At 36.9% G+C, this 20919-nt stretch overlaps 1 protein-coding gene across 2 annotated transcripts in view; it reads right to left on the bottom strand.

Annotated features, from left to right (window-relative positions):
• Positions 1-20919, bottom strand: part of LOC150076557 (calcium-transporting ATPase sarcoplasmic/endoplasmic reticulum type-like) — a 346227-nt gene that overhangs the window by 101435 nt on the left and 223873 nt on the right. For both annotated transcript variants that reach the window (XM_090387973.1, XM_090387974.1), the window contains exons 18-19: positions 19102-19162; positions 14658-14809 (exon numbers count right to left, since the gene is read on the bottom strand). In XM_090387973.1, the coding sequence (XP_090244099.1) occupies positions 14658-14809; positions 19102-19162 (213 nt within the window). The remainder of the gene's footprint in view (positions 1-14657; positions 14810-19101; positions 19163-20919) is intronic.

The following is a 20919-nucleotide window of genomic DNA, read 5'->3' as shown; positions in this document are numbered from 1 at the left end:
GTTGACCCAGCACAACATTTACCCACACCACAATGTTATGATTATTGATCGGTTCCACCATTACTATCACTGCCTGGTTGGAGTCACTGTCCATCCCATTACTGAGACGACCATCTTTTTGGCTGACAAACATTGGCATTTACAACGTTCTCAGGCATTACAGCTACAACTGCAAGCTTTCCCTTCTAGCAGCTAATTGTTACATACATGTAGTTCACCATACATGACTGCCATGGCACGCACATAGAGTTCTGTATTTCTATATTTTATATAAATGGTCACAACTGATGAAAGACGTCTTCCATTCCGAAGGCTATATATTACTTTCCTGTATTATTTTTAGTTCATGTGAACATCAATGCATTTTTAACTGCAACCTATCATTTTCTTTCCATTTTTGCTCTGTGGCACAATAATTTATTAATATTAATATGAATCCAGAGAACAAAGGCTTTTTTTTGCTTAGATGAATTAATGAGACTTGTGGCATAGAAGAAAAATGCATGAGATTCTCATAACTATCAGGTGATACAGAAGCCTATGGTAGATATAAATTAGTCTGTAATCAAGTCTCAAAGGAGGTTAGGAAAGCTAACTTTCTTTGGCACATGATGCAAATAAACACAGCAAAGACTTCTTTACTTATGAAGCCTAGAAAGAAAGGGGCAAATTGCATTGATCCACTTGACATCAATTGTTCGTTTGTTTGTCAGCAACCATCAATTGTTGATGGTTGCTGACAAACTGAATCAGTATTTGCACATAAGGAGTTCTTTAGGGAAGTGAATGCCAGAAGGGCTTGATGTAGCCGAGTGGCCAGGAGCGAGAGTGCACACGTGTTCCTTGAGTGGACTGGGGTTCAAGCACGTGACTACTAAATACGATAAATATTTGTATTGACGATTTATTGTAAACTCTACTGACTTGGTTGTCGTGCTGGAATATAAACAGAAAATGTTTATCAAACTCTAATAGGAAGTTAATGATTTTGTAATAACTGAGAGGAATGCAGAAGAGAAACTGTTTAAGTTAAACATCAGAAAGGCATGGTAAAGGCATTTATCCAATTATACTAAGAGAGGCAAGGAAGGAAATAAGTAAACCTCTAGCCATAATTATGAGAGTATCCTTGGATTCAGGAAATCGCTGGGGACTAGAGATGTGCGAATGTATCACCATATTACAAAGGGTGATCAAAGAGTGACATGAGTAATTACAGATCTCTAAGTTTAACTAACAGGTCCATTCCTTCTGTTCTGGTTCAAGAAGTAATGCTGGATCATCTAGACAAGACTGCAGTTATACTTCAGACAGAATGGGTTTGTTAAGGAGAAATCTTGTCTGACCAATTTCATTGGATACTATGATGTGGTCACATAAGAGACTGGATGCAAAAAAAAGCACGTATATACCCTGTACTCAGGAAAGATGTTTACGTGAAAACATCTTTGACGAAAATGTGAAGCGGAAATGACGCCTTACATCACTTCCTAAATGACACTAATGCAGTCACTAATGTTGATTTGGTAGAGCAAGTTGTGAGCGTGAGCCACTACTTAATGGTGGATAGTACCGGTGGAAAGTCGAATGTCAATAATCCTACTCTTTATCCTGAAGGTGGTGGCCAATTTATGGATGACAATGCCAAAGCGGCAACGAAGTTCTTCGATTTCTTACTCCAACTTTGGAGTAAGAAGTCCAACACTGAAAGAGTTGTTAGCAGTAATAGCAGTTAATGACTACTATTACTACTAACTACTGTTAATGATCCAGCGAATACTCCTATTCACTGTTAGTTAATGTTAGTAATTATTACTACTAACATACTCCTAGTTAACTATAGACAATGTTAATAGTAAATACTACATACTATACATTCGTAGCATAGTTCGTTACAGAATTTCTCTGTCTTTTCCTCTTCGCAAACAAAAAAGAAACTTTTTTCGAAATCTTTAAAATCGGATTTTTTTTTAATTCTATGAATTCTTATTTTCGTTAATAAATGCTGTCATAATGAACATACGAGAACAGTTTTCTGTAAGTGTGCAGTTATCCGTAAAAAACTATTCTGCAGATTTTCATTTTCTGGGTGCGAGGTTAGCCTGGGCAGACATTGCTCCTTAAAGCTCTTCAAACAGAGAAGTTTTTCCTGATTTATTTTCTGCTTTATTAGTTTAAATTGTCATATTAACTTATTTTCTAGAGTAGCTTTATATTCCTAGTTACGATACTTAGTTAAAGTTTAACTTAGACAGAGATTTCGTAGATATTACTTAGTATCGGTAACGGTATCAAATCCACGTGTCACAAATTGAACGAGAGGTCTTTTAACCAAATTTAGTCGATTTATTAACCAATTGTTATATCAAATTATCTTCTATAAGTAGATTATAGACCTAGTCAGGATCCTTAGTTTATTCTAAATTGAGATAGCGAGATTTGGAAGCTAATCAATACTTACGAGTCCGTAGAAATACCGTTCGTGAATTCCCGCCATTTTTACACGATAGCATAAGCTTAGCGTAGTATACTGCATAATATAATATTGTCAATTAATCAGTAAATCTATTAATCTTGATAAACTTTATTGTCAATTAAATTGTATTTTTAACTCTATAAATATATATAACGACTTAATCGTAACAAATAATTAATACATAACTATAGTGGTACACGTGATACGGAAGTTGTATAAAGGGAACACTAGATACCGAAAAAAAAAATATATATATATATATATATATATATAACATAACTGTTTTGGGATATAACTTAAGGATTTAATTTTTGTTTTAAATTTTATTGAATTAAATTGGAATCATGACTCTGACCAGAGCAGCAAAGCAAAAGGCTCAAGCTAATGGGAGTGCTGTGGTTCAGGGGAGAACTGGGGGGGGCAGTTGCCCTCTGAATCACAGTCTATTAAAATGCACTGTTTGCTTGATGTTTGCGGAGCAGTCGGGTACGGGACATGATACTGCCAAGGGGGATGGATGTCTTTGTGTGTGCACGATGTAAGGAGTGCAAGGAAATCAGGCGACAACTCAGCGTTGTTATGGGTCTTTATGAGACCTTGAAGGACAGGGTGGATGCCCTCGAAGGAAATAAATTGAGGGGCCCATCAAGCTCTCAGCTGCCCACATCAACGCCAGAGCTTGCACTTGGTCATCAGGCAACACAGGGGCAGCCCCCTAGGCAGAATGCGCTGGTCCCACAGGAACTAGTAGTTGTTGGTGACTCTATTGTCAGGGAAACGGGGAACATGCTTTGTAAAAAGGATAGGTGGAATAGGACCAGGGTATGTCTGCCAGGGGCAAAGGTTGATGACGTTGTAGAGCGGATATCATCTTTTAAGGGCACAAAAGGTGATATAGTTGTACATGTTGGCACTAATGATATTAAGAGTAGGAGACCGGCGGAATTACTTAGCAAGTACAGGTCACTGTTGAAAAAAAGCCGTGAATTAGGGTTGAACTTGAAAGTATCTGCAATTCTGCCCAGACACGATAGGAGGGAGTATATGATGAGAGCCTTGTCGATCAATTCGGCCCTGGAGGGATTGTGCAAGGCTCAAGGGGTAGAATTTTTTTCAGCCTGGACTGTACTTGTTAACAGGAAAGATTGCTTCTACAGGGATGGGATACACTTAAATAGAAAGGGTGCAAGAATTTTTGCTGATGCTGTCGAGGCAGTGTTAGGTGGGTCGGAAAACTGCTAGTTGGGGGGGATACAAGGACTAATAGATTAACAGTAGCCACTGGCAGAGGTGGAAGTGATTCTTGCACTGCTTCTATTCAAATGAGCAGAAGTCTGAAAAACAAGATGCAGGATATTTCAGAGACTGCTGGTAGCCATTGCGTTACAAGTAAACACATGGGTTGTGTTAGGGTAGCTAAGAATAGAAACAGGTGCATGTATACCTGCGTGTACACCAATGCTAGGAGTTTGGTAAATAAATTTGATGAATTTGAGGTATTGCTCAAAACATCAAAGGCAGATATTGTTAGGATATCAGAGACGTGGTGTCACACAGATATAAGTAATGCGGAACTGGAATTTGGGGAATACAATGTATATAGAAAGGATAGACAGGACAGGAGGGGGGGAGGGGTTATGCTATTAATTAAGAAACACATAAAGTCAAAGGAAGTGAAGCCAGTTGACATCGATGGACAGGGCAGTGTCGAGTCAGTTTGGTGTGACATAAGCATAGGGAAATCAAAATTGAGAGTAGGAGTGTGCTATAGGCCTAATGACTCTGATGAGTATAATAATATATTGTACAGGGAAATAGAGTGGGCCAGTAAATCAGAGAGTCTTATAATGGGGGATTTTAATTTCCCAGATATTGACTGGAATTTGTGGGTTGGTCACTCGCACACTAGCAAGGCTTTTGTGGATTTATTGGATGATTGTTTTCTACATCAGCATGTTCGTGAGGCAACAAGAGGGAGCAATACTCTTGATCTGATTATCAGTAGTGATTCTTCATGCATTAAGAACCTGCAGATAAATGAACCACTAGGTGGCAGTGATCACAGTGTGTTGAAGTGGGATTTACTCAAGGAGGTAACTACCATCAGAGGTAAAGGGAAGGGTTTTTGTTTTCGTAAAGGCGACTATGATGGTCTGAGACAGTATTTAAATTCTATACAGTGGGACCAACTGATGATGTTACCAACAGCAAACCCAAAATGGGAAGCATTCAAGGAACTAATCTTGGTGGCTACCAGGCTTTACATACCAACTAAGAAATATTGTTCAAGGTTTAGGCCTAAATGGTTGTCAGATGGACTAATGAGACATGTGGCAGAGAAGAAAAATGCATGGGATACATACAAATTAATGGGTGACATGGAAGCCTATGATAGATATAAGTTGGTCTGTAACCAAGTCACAAAGGAGATTAGGCAGGCAAAGGCAGACTACGAAAAATCCTTGGCAAAGGATGCAAAGAAAAACAGAAAGGAGTTCTTTACATACTTGAACTCGAGAAGGAAAGGGATGAATCAGATTGGTCCACTGGATATTGATGGTTCAACAGTTGAGGATCCTGCTCAGGTGGCTAACAATCTAAACGAGTATTTTGCATCTACATTCACGCATGAGGAGTTATTCAGGAAGGAGAATGATGTAGGTAACATAAACATTGGCAGTGAGCTGGATGATTTTGTAATAACTGAGAGGAAAGTGGAGGAGAGATTGTTGAGGATAAACATAAAAAAGGCACCTGGGGTGGATGGGATTTATCCAGTTATATTAAAGGAGGCAGCAAAGGAAGTATGCAAACCCCTAGCCATAATTATGAGAGCTTCTTTGGACTCAGGGGAGGTACCCATAGACTGGAGATGTGCAAATGTAACCCCAATTCACAAAGGAGGATCAAAGGCTGACACAAGTAATTATAGACCTGTTAGTTTAACTTCTGTTCCAGGTAAATTAATGGAGGCACTGGTTAAAGAAGCACTGCAGGATCATCTAGACAAGAATTCAGTTATAGCTCAGACGCAGCATGGTTTTGTTAAGGGCAGGTCTTGCCTGACCAATTTGATTGGATACTATGATGTAGTCACAAAAGAACTGGATGCAGGGAATAACTTTGATATTATATATTTGGATCTTAGAAAGGCTTTTGATACTGTTGCACATGGAAGACTGCTGCACAAATTGGAGCAGTGTGGCATTGGAGGCAAATTGCTGCTATGGATAAGGGGATGGTTGAGTGGCAGAAGACAGAGAGTGGTAATCAATGGACACTGCTCAACGTGGACTAATGTTATTAGTGGAGTTCCTCAAGGTTCAGTGTTGGGTCCATTGTTGTTTTCTGTATTTATAAATGATATTGATGATGGTATATCAAACCTAATGTCCAAGTTTGCAGATGATACAAAGGTTGGCAGGGTCGTTAAGGACACTACTGACGCTATGCTGCTGCAACAGTATCTGGAAAGGTTGAACAGATGGGCTGAGAGGTAGCAAATGAAATTTAACATTGACAAATGTAAAGTACTACATATGGGTAACAGTAACCCCAGAGCAATGTATCAACTCTGCGGTACTACACTGACAGTGGTGGAGAATGAAAAGGACCTGGGGGTAATTGTGCAGGCAGATATGAAGTTCTCTGAGCAGTGCAGACGAGCTGCAAGAGTAGCTCATGGTGTCTTGTCAATGATATACAGGAATTTTTCTAGCAGGGATAGGGAGGTGATTATTCCCTTGTATAAGGCAATGGTTAGGCCACATCTTGAGTACTGTATACAGGTCTGGAGGCCTCATTTCAAGAAGGATGTAGAGCTGCTGGAACGGGTACAGAGAAGGGCAACAAGATTAGTAAATGGAACAAAGGGTTGCTCTTACGAAGAAAGGCTTAAGTTTTGCAAATTACAGAGTCTGGAGACTAGGCACCGGCGAGGTGATCTGATAGAGGTGTATAAGGCTTTGAATGGTTTGAGCATGCTCAATGCCAATGGGATGCTTCATCTTTCTCAGAATAATCACCTCAGAGGGCATAAATTCAAATTGAGGAAGGACGGATGTCGGATAGATGTGCGGAAATTTGCCTTTGGCCAGCGGGTGGTTGGTTGGTGGAACCGACTTCCATCACTTGTTGTTGAAGTTGATAGCCTAAACAAATTTAAAGCTCAACTGGACAGGTATTTCGAACGAACGGAGGGGTGAAATGGTAGAGGGTTTTTTTTTTTTTTTTTTTTTTTTGGCTGATGCTGAATAAGCTTGCTTTCTTGCATCATATGCCTCTACTAATGCTAATGCTAATTACAAGTTTTAGGAGTATAACTACTAACCATATACTGCTATATACTCCTATTCATAGTTAAGGGTAACACAATCGATGTTTGCGCTCAGCTCGGGTGCAAATAATCAAAATGAATTGTTATTTCAAACATTTCGTGCTATTTCTTACATATATTTTTTATGCATTTAAATTTTTGAAGGTTTTTTAGAAAAAATGTGTATTATTTGTCTTTTGACACTTTTAATTGGCCAATAAGGTGCACTTTTGCCAACGTCTCCAAAAATCACCAAAATTTGTACTCTTTCTTCTTCTTCTTCAAGAGGAGTGTTTCCATTTACAATGGGTTTCCTCGGCCTACAAGTTATTTCTTGTGAATTTTTTCCCGCCATAAAGTGCGGTTCAAGGTGTCTTGGTCGGTTAAGCCTCAAGCAGTCATGCACTCCTGTACTCCATCCATCTATGTCCTCCTAGATCTTCCTCTTCTCCTTCTTCCAGGAGGTATCCATTCCAGGATAGCCTTTGGATATCTGTTTTCTTGCATCCGTTTTACATGTCCATACCATGTTAGACGCTTTTCTTTGATGGTATCAATACTAGTCTTTTTCACTTCCATTTTTTCCCCTTATGTCTTCATTCCTTTTTCTGTCTCTTCTAGAAGTTCCTGCTGAGTGTCTCCAAAAATCCATTTCTGTGGAGAACAATTTGTTTTCCACTCGCCTATTCAATGTCCAGGTTTCCGCTCCATACAATAGAAGACTTTGTACAATCGTTTGAAATATAAGTTTCTTTATTTTATTTAGGATATATTATTTTATTTAGGATGAACAATAGGGCATTGTGTGAGCAGATTAATTATAAGCTTCTCAACTTATTCGTGTACTTGGACAAATTTGGCTTGGCCCTAAATCCACAGAAGACTGTAATCATGGTGTACTCGCTCAAAAAATCGCCTATGCTCGTACACCCGAAACTTAATGGCAAACCTATCCCAGTTGTTGAGACGCATAGAGATCTCGGAGTAACATTTGATACGAAACTTAAGTTCAACTCTCATATTGACCTGATTGTAAAGAAAATGAACTACTTATGTTGGGCAACAAAACAGCACCTCTTGCACGTGAAACAAACTACAACAACCGCACGATATTTAAGAACCACAGTGTATTCAGCCATTTTGTATGGCGCTGAATTGTGGGCATCAGCCACCACTACCCACATTAGGAGAATATATGCGAGTGAATTCTGGCTGCTGAAGTGGGCAAACCATAAGCACCACCTCCCTCAAAAGTTAAGGACCACGCAGCTCTCTGAACAGCTTAAACTGCAGCGTTTACCAGACATCATTTCCTGGAAACGATTAATAACTACAATCAAAATTATGACTGCCACGATATCATCACCATGCTTCTGGCAGCTTTGTGAGTGGCTTTTTTTTTTTTTTTTTTTTTTTTTTTTTGATTTGGTAGTTGTTGGCGCATCGGCTTCTGTGGCCATATTGCACCTCCCAAGGTTTTTGCAGTACTTTGATCCAAGCCCGAGGCGGGAATCGAACCCGCGACCTTTGGGTTGCCGGGCAGGTACTTTACCCACTCTGCTAGCCCGGTCGGCGCTTTGTGAGTGGCACATCCTGCCATCTGCATTAAGAGGTACAAAATCCTTGAGAATGAAGACCAACAGACTGAAGATGGCCGACAGGTTTATACCCGCCAGTGCGTTAGAATCAATTCAGTACCTAACACATATCGGAATTGACCTACTAAGGCTCATAGAAGACCCGAAATATAGGAAACAAACTGCAGTGTGGCTCGCTGAGGCTACTGTTGCCTAGTAGTTGTGTGAATTTCTGTCAAGAACTGTGTAAGCAATTGAATAATGTATATCTCGCACAAGTTGATCAGTGGATGTGATGTTAAGATGAACTTTTGTATTACAATTGCCAGGACTCTAGACAGAAATGTAGTGAAGAGTAATGTAGTTTAAATGTCATCTTTTCGTGTATATTTAACCTTTCTTGTATATTTTAGACATTCTTTTATTCGCATTTTATGATAATCCCCTGGCATTGTCTGCCGTGAAGGGAATTTGTCACTTACCAATGTACACCTATATTTTAAATTTGGTAGGACAAATAAAGATTTATTTATTTTGCTCCACAGAACAGAGTTTAACATGCCGATAGCCTTTCTGCCATCTGTAATTCTCTTATTGATCTCTGCTTGGGATGATCCATCACTTTGTAAGATTGATCCCAAATATTTGAATTTATCAACTTATTTGATTTTAAAACCTGCAATATTTAGAATGTGTCCTGGCCCTGAAGACAACATTTCAGTCTTGCTAAAATTGATTTTTAGACCCCATTGTTTATATTCCTCAAAAAATTGACAACACGCATACTTTGCATCTTCTAAGTCTTGTGCTATCACCACCTGATCATCTGCAAAAAGTAAATTGTGAATATAGGTGTTCTTATTGAGTAGACCGGGGTTCAAGCCCCTGACTGCTGAATACGGTCGATCTGCCAACCCGCACTGGACCAGCGTGGCAGATTATGGTCCATTTCCCTTAGCATGAATTGTTGAGGAGGCTTCCATCCTGCAGTGGGTTGATAATGGCTGCACTTTACTTTTTTTTTTTTTTTATTAATTGGCAATCCCATTTTATTACATTTTTTTGACCAGGATCTTAGGCAGATGTCGACATAAATTTTGAAAAGTGTTGGTAACATGCAACAACCTTGTAATAAGCCTTTTGAAGTGTGGAATTCAGGTGACAAAGCTGATCCCACTTTAATTCTGCATCTATTATTCCTGTAAATTGCCTTAATAATGTTAATCAGTTGTCCATCAATATTTGCCTCTTTCAGTGCTTCCCATAAGAATTTTCTTGGAACACTGTCATATGCCTTTTCAAGGTCAATGAAAATCATAAAGTTTTTTTTCCTTTTAATTGGCATTTTTCAAGGATCTGTCGTACTGTTGATACCTTGATTCGGGCTTCTAAATGGTTCCTGATCCATTTTCTAAGGATCTTTAACAGCAGGTTCAGGACGCATATTCCTCTGTAATTTGAACGGCTTTTCTGATCGCCCTTCTTATAAATTGATGTAATATATCCTGTTATCATTTCTTTCGGTATTTCTTCTCCTCTCAGTATACTATTTAACAGTTTTTGTATCAGAACAGCCACTCCTCTTCCTCCATATTTCAGAAGTTCCATGTAAACTCCTCCAGGTCCAGGTGATTTGCCATTCCTCCCTTCCTTTAGCAGGAGTTCCACTTCCCTAACAGAAACTTTTAAGCCCGAGTCTTCTACACCAAAATCCTCCATCGTTTGAACTCTTCCCGGTCTTCTTTTAAAAGTGCTTCATAGCACTCCGTCCAGTCTTTCAAAGGTATTAATTGCAAACCAGCATTGTGTTTATTCTGTTTTCTCAAGTCTTTAAGGACCTTCCACGATTCTGCTGATTGCTTGAAGCCCAATTTGCTATTAATAGTTGCGCATTTCCTTTCCCATTCTTCATTTTTCGCTTCTACTACCAACTGATTGGCTATTTTCTTTTTTTCAACATAAATGTTCCTATATGCATCATTCCTATCACCCAGCCATTTCTGATATGCAAGTTTCTTTTCCTCTACAGCAGCTCTTACTTTCTCTGTTATCCAGGTCTTTTTTGGTCCTTGGCTCTTCTTTTTGCCTAGGATTTCATGAGCTTTTTTTTTAACAGTATTTTTTAAATATTCGTAGATTTCTTCAGTATTATCTTTTATCTCTATGTTAATTGCAGCATCCAGTCTTTGGGTGAAGTTGTTTCTAATGCTGTCGTCCTGGAGTACGTCAATGTTAAATTGATACACTTGTAGCATTTCTCCTTCCCTGCATTGTTGGTTGTCCAAACATTTTCTTAATCCAGTTCCACCTCAGTGTTGTTTTAACAAGAAAATGGTCAGATCCACATTCAGCTCCTCTATAAAGTCTGACATCTTTCAATACATATCTCCCTGAATGTTTTGAAATAATGTAATCTATAACTGATCTAATTTGTCTTGTCTCCTGAGACCAAGTATATTTATGGATATCCTTGTGTTGGAAAAATGTGTTGTTTATTCTCAAGTCAAACTGTTCACAAAGATTGCATAGTCTATCTCCGTTGTCATTCCTCTCTTTCTCTCCAAATCTTCCAATAACTTTGCTATTTTGTTCAGTTCCTACTCTTGCATTGAAATCTCCCATTAGAAATATCTCTTTGTTCTTAGGAATTTTTTCTATTAGTTCTCTCAGATCCTCCCAAAATTCATCCTCCGAGGTATCGGCGGTGTCATTAGTCGGGGCATATATTCCCAAAATACATATTTCTCTCCCATATATTTTCAGTTCCAATGAGATCATTCTTTCATTAATAAATTGCCAGTTTTTGATGTTGTGTCTCAATTTCTTTTTAACAGCAATAGAAACTCCTGCTCTTGCTCTTTCACTCTTATCAACTCCACTCCAAAAATGGTAATATTCTCCCATTATTTCCTCTCCACATCCCTTTTTCTTTGTCTCTGATAACACGACGATGTCTAACTTGAATTTCTGCAGTTCAAAAGAAAGAAAATTTCTTTTAGTTGAAAGGCCTTGAATATTCCAGCATCCCAAAATCATAGTCCTTTTCCGTTTGCTGAGTCATTTCCGAAAGTGCAGTCCATTTTCACTTGTAGGTCGTTTAGCATTTGTGTATTTTTTACACTGAACGAGGAGCTAGCCCGTTGCAGCAACCCCCAACCTGGAGGGCCGGGGTATCTCTCTTAGTCTGGCCCCTACCCTTTGACCTGTCTGGCTTGGGAGGCTCTACCAGTAGCTAAGCTACCGCTGACTTAGCTCTCCGGGTCATCGGGACATGCAACCCCCCCCCACCGCGACAAAGTGGAGAATACCATCGGGGGATGGTACTCTTTCTTTGGCTAGAAATAACCAGCCAGCAGTGCAAGCTCTGAAAGAAATTTTAGTGCAGCCAGATTAGCAGTGCAAGAGCATAGAAAGTAGCGTCAGTGTTGACTATTTTATTTCTGCACAACAATTGCAATAAAAAGCATTTGAAGAGAAGGTGCCTGGTAGAGGCGGATATCGATATTCATTTTGGAATTATATTAAGTATGTTAAATTGAAAAATTATTACATTTTCCTTTTTTATAATTAATATTGATAATTATTATTGTTATACAATTATTAATATTGAATTTCGAATCTGAAAGTTTATTTCTTTCAGGAAATTCATGAAACTTCAGGAACTAAGGCTAGTGATTTTATTTTATATAAAAATTTTCATTTTCATTTTTTATTTATATAAAAAAGTCAGGAAAGAATAAAAATTGGTTTGGGTATGGATTTGAAAAACAAATCTGAGCCCTAATTTGAAAAACAAATTCAGGCTTGGATCAGTTTGGGCTGTCTAGACTTTGGGCCAGATTAAGTGGGGAAAGCTTTGTTTCTTGCATAATATTACTTACTACCCACTACTTATTCTACCAAATCAACGTTAGTGACTGGGTTAGTATCATTAGTGCCATTTAGGAGGTGACGTCATTTGCATCATTTCCGAAAGAAAATTTCGTTACCAATTGGTATTGGTTCAGTCCGAAAATGGAGTAGATGCTGCCAAAAATGCTTACACATCAAAAATTATTTTGATATCATACACTTGGGTATCAGGAAAACATTTGATACTGTTGCACGTGAAAGACTGCTGTACAAATTGCAGCAGTGATGTTAAGGGCAAGTTGCTGCTATAGATAAAGGGATGGTAGGATGGGATAAGACAGAGTGATTATCAATGGACACTGCTCTTTGTGTACTAATGTTATTAGTGGAGTTCCCCAGTGTTTGGTGCTGAGCCAATTGTTGTTTTCTGTATTTATTAATGATATTGATGAAAGTATATAAAGTTTTTATTTCTGAGTTTGCAGATGATATACAATGTTGGCAGGGTTAATGACAGTAATGTCATTAATGCTACTGCAACAGGTCTAGAAAAATTTGGCAGATGTGCTGAGAAATGGCAAATTAAGTTTAATGTTGACAACTGCAAAGTATTGCATATGAGTAGCAGCAATTCCAGAGTAACATACCAACCATGTGGTACTACACTTAGGGTAGAGGGAAATGAAAAGGTTCAGGTGATAATGGTGCAGTCAGATATGAAGTTGCCTGAGCAGTGCAAACAGGCTGCCAGAACAGCTCATGGGGTTTTATCAATGATATACAGAAATTTTACTAGCAGAGATAAGGGATTATTCCATTGTAGAATGCAATGATCAGGCCACATCTTGAGTACTGCACACAGTTCTGGAGGCCTCATTTTAGGATGAAGAGCTGCTGGAACTGGTACAGAGAAGGGCAGCAAGATTAGTGAACTGAACGAAAGTAAGGGTTTACCAAGAAACGCTGCAGTCCTGCAAATTGCAATGTCTGAAGATTAGGCATTTGCAAGGTGATCTGATCGATGATTTTAAGGTTTTGAAAGGTTTGAGTAAACTCAATGCTGATGATACTTCTTGCTCAGTCTATACACATGAGTGGTAAATACACATAAATTAACACATACACAAGCTATACACATAAACTAAAATTGAAGAACAATGGTTACAGAATAAATGTGTGGAAGTTTGCCTTTAGTAGTGGGATTAATTAGTAAAATTGGAAGGGTTTTTTTTTTTTTTTTTTTGGCTGATGCTTGCTTTTTTGGCTATATAAGCTTGCTTTCTTGCATCATTTGTCACTACTAATACTAAATAAATTTTAAAATATTTTTCTTTTGGCAAGCAAAATTTACATGAAAGCAGTGCAATAGAGAAGCAACTCGCGAAAAAAGTGAAGTGGTCTCTTAATGAGAGACCACTTCACTTTTTTTATCTCTTAATGAGAGACCACTTCACCTTAGAACCTGATCTTAGAGAACTAAGATCAGGTTCAAAAAACAGAAAAAAATAACTTTTACCTTTTGGCAAACTAAAAGAGATATAAAGGGACAAAAATATTCCTTTTGTTTTATATATTTCCATTACATCCAGGACTTTTAACAAGATTATAGGTTGTGGCAATTAAGTTGAAAATGAAATGCAATAAACATGTAAGAGTACAGAACATTATTACATTAGTACCATACCCATCAAGAGTAACAAAAAAAAGTTTTATTTTTAATTTTTAAGCTAAATTTTATTTACTTGTTTTACTTTATTTATATAAAGTAAAAGCATAACTTATTAGCTATATTAGCATAACTCCAATTAGCTTTCCTGTTTTGATGAGTAATAAGATCATAAAACTGATGCCAAATCCAATCTTTCTCATTATTTTTGATATAAAAGTATTGTTAAATCTTTGTTTCTCAAACTTGAAAGACGTTATGAAATGATACATCAGAGACTAAGGCTTCTCCAGTTAAAATTAATAAATATAACTACTGGTATAATATGATTGATCACTGATATTAATACTAATTTTATATATATATGTACTGATTTTATATGTAATTAGTATACTTCCTTTTTATCTTTCTGGAACGTTTTTTTTTTTTTTTGGTAAATTTTATTATGTTTATACCACGTGTTTAATTAATTTTAAAAAGGAGGGTATCAAGGGACAATTCACATTCCATGAAATTTAAGTTATGCTAAAATTATGCTCATTCTTGGATAAATAAAGATGGTATAACATAGCCTAATATAGTACAGTAAGTTAAGCTTCTTATTTGTAATTATATGCCTGTACAGTAATTCTAGTTCAGTTCAGTTCAATAAATTCAAATGTATATACACAGAGTTCACAGCTTTCACAGCACATACAAAACCTTCAGAAGTTCAAGTATTTATTTTATTCCTATGCACAACATAATAAAGATTACTTGAAATATGCATACCATAGCAGAAATTTCCCCATCAGCTTGCAGGAACTCCACAATTTTACTTTTGTGAGCGGGTTCTACTCTTGAGAAGAGCCTTGCTCGCCGGCAAGCACTCTTCTGCTCACTTAAGGGTAGATCATCAAATTCACGCCCAGAATAAGACATGCCTATATAAATATATATATATATATATAAAAATATTAGATAGTACGAACCAGAGCTGTAATGCTCAATACGTTCTATGTTGATATCAATATTTGTAAAATAATAAGAGAAGTTTACCTCAATATAGTACATAGAACACTTAAAATAATACCTGATAACTGAAAAATGAAAAAATGAAATTTGATTTGTTTACACCTTTTTGATTAGAAGTAAAAGTTGTTGGTTAAGTCATTCATGAAATTGCACAGGAATGCAGTACCTGCAAATGCTAAATCTGTTTTTTTTTTTTTTTTTCATTTTTATTTTTTTTAGGGTTGTAGAGTTCTATTCTTAAAACAATATAAGCTGCATATCAGTGTTTGGTTTGGGGATGGGGGTGTATCAATTTCCTTAAACGTTATTGCGAAACACATATCTTTCCTTAAAACATCATAATGGTACATTCTGATGTTTTAAGGAAAGATATATGTTTAATAGCATTTAACTTAAGATATGTGTCTAATAGCATTTAACATGATTGATGTCAAATCCACATCTTCCATCTGACAAAAAATTAGTGATAATGCTGCATTGGTGATACCGCACTTGTAATAGTGAACTAAACACATACAGTATTTTGCCTTTTTGATTTTTCTCTGTTATCCAAATCAGAGTAATATAAATTATCTTGTACTGTCTCATTTCTACAGGTAGATAGTTCATAAATGTTCCATGCTTTGGTAAAATAGTCATAATTACATCAGCTGATCATTTTATTCCCAGAATACCAGTGCCTATCAAGTTTTCAGAGGCACTGGTATTCTGGGAATTAAATCTATACAACCACTTAAATTTTGGCAAATTGCTGGTAGTGGGCACTTTGCCAAAACAAAGTGTCCTTAAGTTATATACAGTAAATGTGAACAATTTTATGAGCTGCATAATGGAAGAGTGGACTTGTTATACACTGTTGTGTTTGACATGGTATGAGTGCTACAGAGACTATAAGAGAAATATCAGAAGTTTACAGAGAGTTTGAAGAAAACTAATTTTTTCAAGTGGTAAAAGTGCATTAAAAAACTCAATTTGTGGCTTACAACTTGCATCCAACAGATGAGACTTCTACCACTCCAGAGCAAATTGCAAAGGTCCAGGATATTTTGGATGAAGTTAGGAGAATCACATACTCCTATCAATCAAGCAGTAGAATGTCGGTCTCATATAGCAGTGGACATGTGATTGTTACAGAGCACCTCAAAGTATTACTAATCTGTGCTTATGGATTCCATATCATTTGATCAAAACAAATGATACAAAACAAAACCACATGAAAGTGTATAGAGAAATGTTAACATGGGTTGAGAGACATGGTGAAAAATTTCTTAGTTACATGGTAACTGGTGGTGAGACATGGACTCACCATGATTCAGAAACAAAACAACAATTGAGCAAGTGAGACATCGTGATTCACTGTACCTGAAAGAGCTGAAAGCTAGCCTTTCTGCTGAAAAACAAATGGAACTTCTTGGAAAAAACTGTGCCTTGCAAATGTTGTGAGTTTTCTGATAAACAATAGTGTTTTTATCACAACAGTGCCAAACTACTTGACTGGATAACAGTCATTGACTGGATAACATATATTATCCAGTCATTGGGTGCAGAAATTACTCTGGGATTATTGCTACTTATATGCAATACCTTCAATTTGCCAATGTTAAACTTCATTTGCTATTTCTTAGCTCATCTGCCTAATTTTTCTAGATCTTGTTGCAGCAGCATACCTTTATTACTGTCATTAACCACCCTGCCAACCTTTGTATCATCATAAAACGTAGACATTGTCTAATATACCCTCATCGATATCATTAATAAATAATAATTTCAGGTGATAGATGACTTTCATCAACCGGTGAAATACCACCACTTTGCTTATTGGAGGCGTATAAGGCCTTGAATGGTTGATCTGATTGAGGTATATAAGGCCTTGAATGAATGGTATACTAAGAAAGGCTAAAGTTCTGCAAATTGCAGTGCCTGAAGAGTAGGCACCTGTGAGGGGACCTGATTGAGGTGTATAAAGCCTAGAATGGCTTGAGCAAGCTGAATGCTGATGGGATTCTTCCTCTTGCTCAGATTAAGAACCTGAGAGTACATAGATTCAAATTGAGGAAAGACAGTTGTAGAATTGATGAGCGGAAATTTGCCTTTAGCCAGCGGGTAGTTGAGTGGTGGAACAGATTTCCATCTTTGTTGTGGAAGTTGATAGCCTCAATAAATTTAAGGCTGAGCTGGACAGGCATTTGGACCGAATGGAGGGTGAAATGGGGTTTCTTTTTGGATGATGCTGCATAAGCTTGCTTTCTTGCATCGTATGCCTGTACTAATACTAACTCTTATCTTATGTTGTTGTTGTGGTGGTAGTTTGAATAAATTCAAGGAAGAACTAGACAAGTTATTGGAGGGAATGAACTGGTGATGTGGTGTGTGTTTTTTTTTATTTTTTTTAGGCTTACATTTTAAAAGGTTGCTTTCTTACATCATATGCCTCTATTAATATTTGCAGTGATCAGATATTAATACTTGCAGTGAATACAGTGTGCTGATGTGGGATTTACTTAAAAGATGTAACTACCATCAGGGGTAAAGTGAAGGGTTTTTGCTTTTGTAAAATTGACTATGGTAGTCTCAGACAGTTTTTAAATTCTACACTGTGGGACCAGCTGATAATGTTACCAACAGCAAATTCTAAATGGGAAGCTTCAAGGAATTAATCTTGGAAGCTATTAGGCTTCTCATACCAACTAAGAAATACTTTCCAAGGCCTGAATGGCTGTCAGATTAATGAGACTCTGGACAGAGAAAAAAAAATGCATGGGATGCATATAAATTATAAAGTGACACAGAAGCCTATGGCAGATATGAGCTAGTCTGTAATCAAGTCACAAAGTCTGTAATCAAGTCACGAAGGTAATGCATTTATATTCAAAAGCATTACAGTTGTATAGGATTGGACAGAGATATCAGTGATCTTGGTTGTCAACAGTCTGTTTAATAACAAAATTTCCCACTGTGTAAGGTTCACAGTTTTTTGTTGTTTTTTTTTTTTTATTTAATTTGAAATTGTGATTCTGCTTAACTTAATTCTGCAGCTTTGTCATAAGTACTACAAACATTTTGTGATTTTTGGAGGTGAAGCAGCTTGGGTTGTAAAAGCCAAAGAAATGCCATAAGAAGGCTTTACTCTCCCCCACCCCTGCATTTTGCTAAATGGCAAATTTTGTGTGACTTGCCAAAGAAATATGTGAGAAAGTGAATACAATTAAAATAATTCTTTCATTTGTACTCTTAAATGCAGGGTTCTCTCTTGAGCAGGCAGTCAAAATCAGCTGCTCTATGTGCAAGCTTTGGTTACAGTTGTGCTGCACAGAATAACACATCTGTACTACTAACAATTCGGTAGCATGAAGCATTATAGCTCTAAACTTAGATTATCCCAAACGTCTGATGAAGGGATATAAGATACAGATGTATATTTCTTTGGTAAGTTTTCTGAATTCTAAATAAATCCATATCTCATATTCAAAAATATTCACATCAAAATATTCCATATTCATAAATTTCTCTCATACACAAAAGCCTATTTAAAAAGTCACTTTTCTAGCAGTAAGCAAATCTCTGCACTGGTTGCAGATAAGCAAAGCTAGAATAAGCATAAAAACCAAACCAATTTTTGGATAATTTCCTTCCTTCCTTTCTATTCTTTCAGATAGTTGCAAAGTTATAAAACTCCACAGAGAACAAACATCCCAATTCCAACTATTAATGCAAGCATACTAGTAAAAAAAAAAAAAAAAAAAAAAAACCACAATAAACTTACTTCTCCCTACCTTGGTTTTCAGCAAAGCAGCATTCTGAGAATAATCAGGTATCCCATAACTTGCAATCCTCTGCATTTCCACAATGATTGAAAAGCATGAAATGGAATAATTCATTACCAAACGTTGACGATAAAAGCTGCAATACTTGCCAACAATGGACTCACATAAAGAATCTACTTCTAGAATACCACAAATTCGTATGATAGAAATATTTAACCTTCCTCAAAAAAAAAAAGAAAAAAAAAAAGTGACTTTTGTAATATGGGAGCTAATAATTATATTATAAGATTGACTTTCTCCTAACAGAAATTCAATCATTAGGAAGTGTTCCAAATGCCAATAAACATAAGCATACAGTATGGTCTCTTTAAAATTCGAGACTGCTTGTATTTAAATTAAAGTTTAAACATAAACAAGTGTAGGAAAAATTAACTTGCCAGTTGTATCTTCATCTTCTCCAAACACACCAATTCTGCGACAGATGGCCTCAGCAGTAGCCTGTAAGGGAGGTGAACAATGAAATAACTAATGAGACAGTAAACAGTATACGCAAGAGTGACCAAAAAATGTGAATACTTTAGGATATACATAACATGGAAAAGATACATTAAAATAAGAAAAAAAGTTTAGTGGGGGGGAAAGGTGAGAGCATCAGTAAAGAGCTTCTCAAAAAAGCTCTTTACTAATAATCTCAAATTATTGAAAGACAATGTTGCACATAACATCCTATACATTCTGTAACTAGGGTTATGCTTGAACCTATTTTTTATAATTTTTATTTCAGTAACAGATGCTTCATAGAACAAATGGTGGGCATTTTGAATAATGAATTTAGCCAACAATAAAATTATTCTTCTTTACACACACTGATATTTAAAATACCACACATAGTAATAAAAAAAAAAACATTTGAAAGTATTCTTGATATAGACTGAATGGGGCAGTTATATTATTATTATTATTATTATTATTAGTTATATAGTACAAGGGAGCCTGAGGCTTATGCTGCACCAGCTAAAAAAAAATTTCCAAGTTACCCTGAGAGAGAGAGAGAGAGAGAGAGAGAGAGAGAGAGAGAGAGAGAGAGAGAGAGAGAGAGAGAGAGAGAGAGAGAAGTAGAAGGGAATCACCATGAAAAAGAAGAATGATGAGATCCACTCAAGACCCTGGGTGTGCCAAGCCAATATGCACCAGATGTGAGCCCCTGGGATTAATATATATAGGAGGAAGTACTATTAACTTGATAATTAAAGACCCAGTACTACAAGGGGTATTCCCATAATGAAATACCTGATCATGTATCAATATTTATTTTTATTTAACGTCAGAGTCCCGCTCATGTGGGACTGGGTCAAAAGCTTTGCTGAAATCTAAATAAAAAATGTCGAAATTATCCCCTAAATCCAGCTCGTGAGTGACCCTTTCGAAATAGCGAACGAGATTTGTTAAACATGATTTTCCCTTTACAAAACCATGCTGAGTATCCTTGAGAATTTCAATTAGATCCAAATGATCCTGAATTCCACCCTTGATCATTGCCTCCATGATTTTCCCTACTACTGAAGTCAGACTGACAGGTCGATAATTTCCAACCTCACTTTGACTTTTCACTTTTTACATTTGCACTTTTCCAATCCAAGGGAATCTCCCCAGAGTCTAGTGATGCTCGCATAATTAGCCTCAATGGTTCAATGCACTCGCTTGCCGCCTCTCTTAAGATTATAGGGTATATTCCATCAACTCCAGGAGCCTTACTGGTCTGTAGGCCTGAAAGTTTTTTCATTAAATAATCTTGCGAAATTTCAATATCATTAATTACATATTTTTTAACTTCGCTCCCACAATTTCCCATTGCCACAAAAGGCTTTTCATTTGTAAATATCGATGCAAAATAACTGTTGAGTTCATCTGCAACGGCAGCTGGTGTATTTATTACTATCCCCTTTCCCTCACGTAAAGGTCCGATCTGGTTTGTCCTGCTCTTCTTGGCATTTATATATGTGAAGAATTCTTTATCCCCCCCCCCTCTCTGCTCTGTTTGCTAGTGATTTCTCATAAACTGCCTTTGCCTGTCGAACCTTTTCTGTGGCTCTATTACACATCACCTTGTAGCTGTTATAGGCTTCAATACTTTTTATTGCTATGTAACCTTTCCATGCCACCTTTTTCTGCTCAAGTAATGCGGCAACTTCACTATTCATCCAACTTGGAACCCTTCTCGTGGAGTATTTTTTTAATGGTATATACGCATTCAA

This window comes from Mastigoproctus giganteus, chromosome 13, assembly GCF_048544385.1.
Source record: "Mastigoproctus giganteus isolate SK-2022 chromosome 13, ASM4854438v1, whole genome shotgun sequence".
Classification (NCBI taxonomy): Eukaryota; Metazoa; Arthropoda; class Arachnida; order Uropygi; family Thelyphonidae; genus Mastigoproctus; species Mastigoproctus giganteus.
The sequence above is the reverse complement of the archived record's forward strand: the minus strand, read 5'-3'. Positions and strand labels throughout refer to the sequence as shown.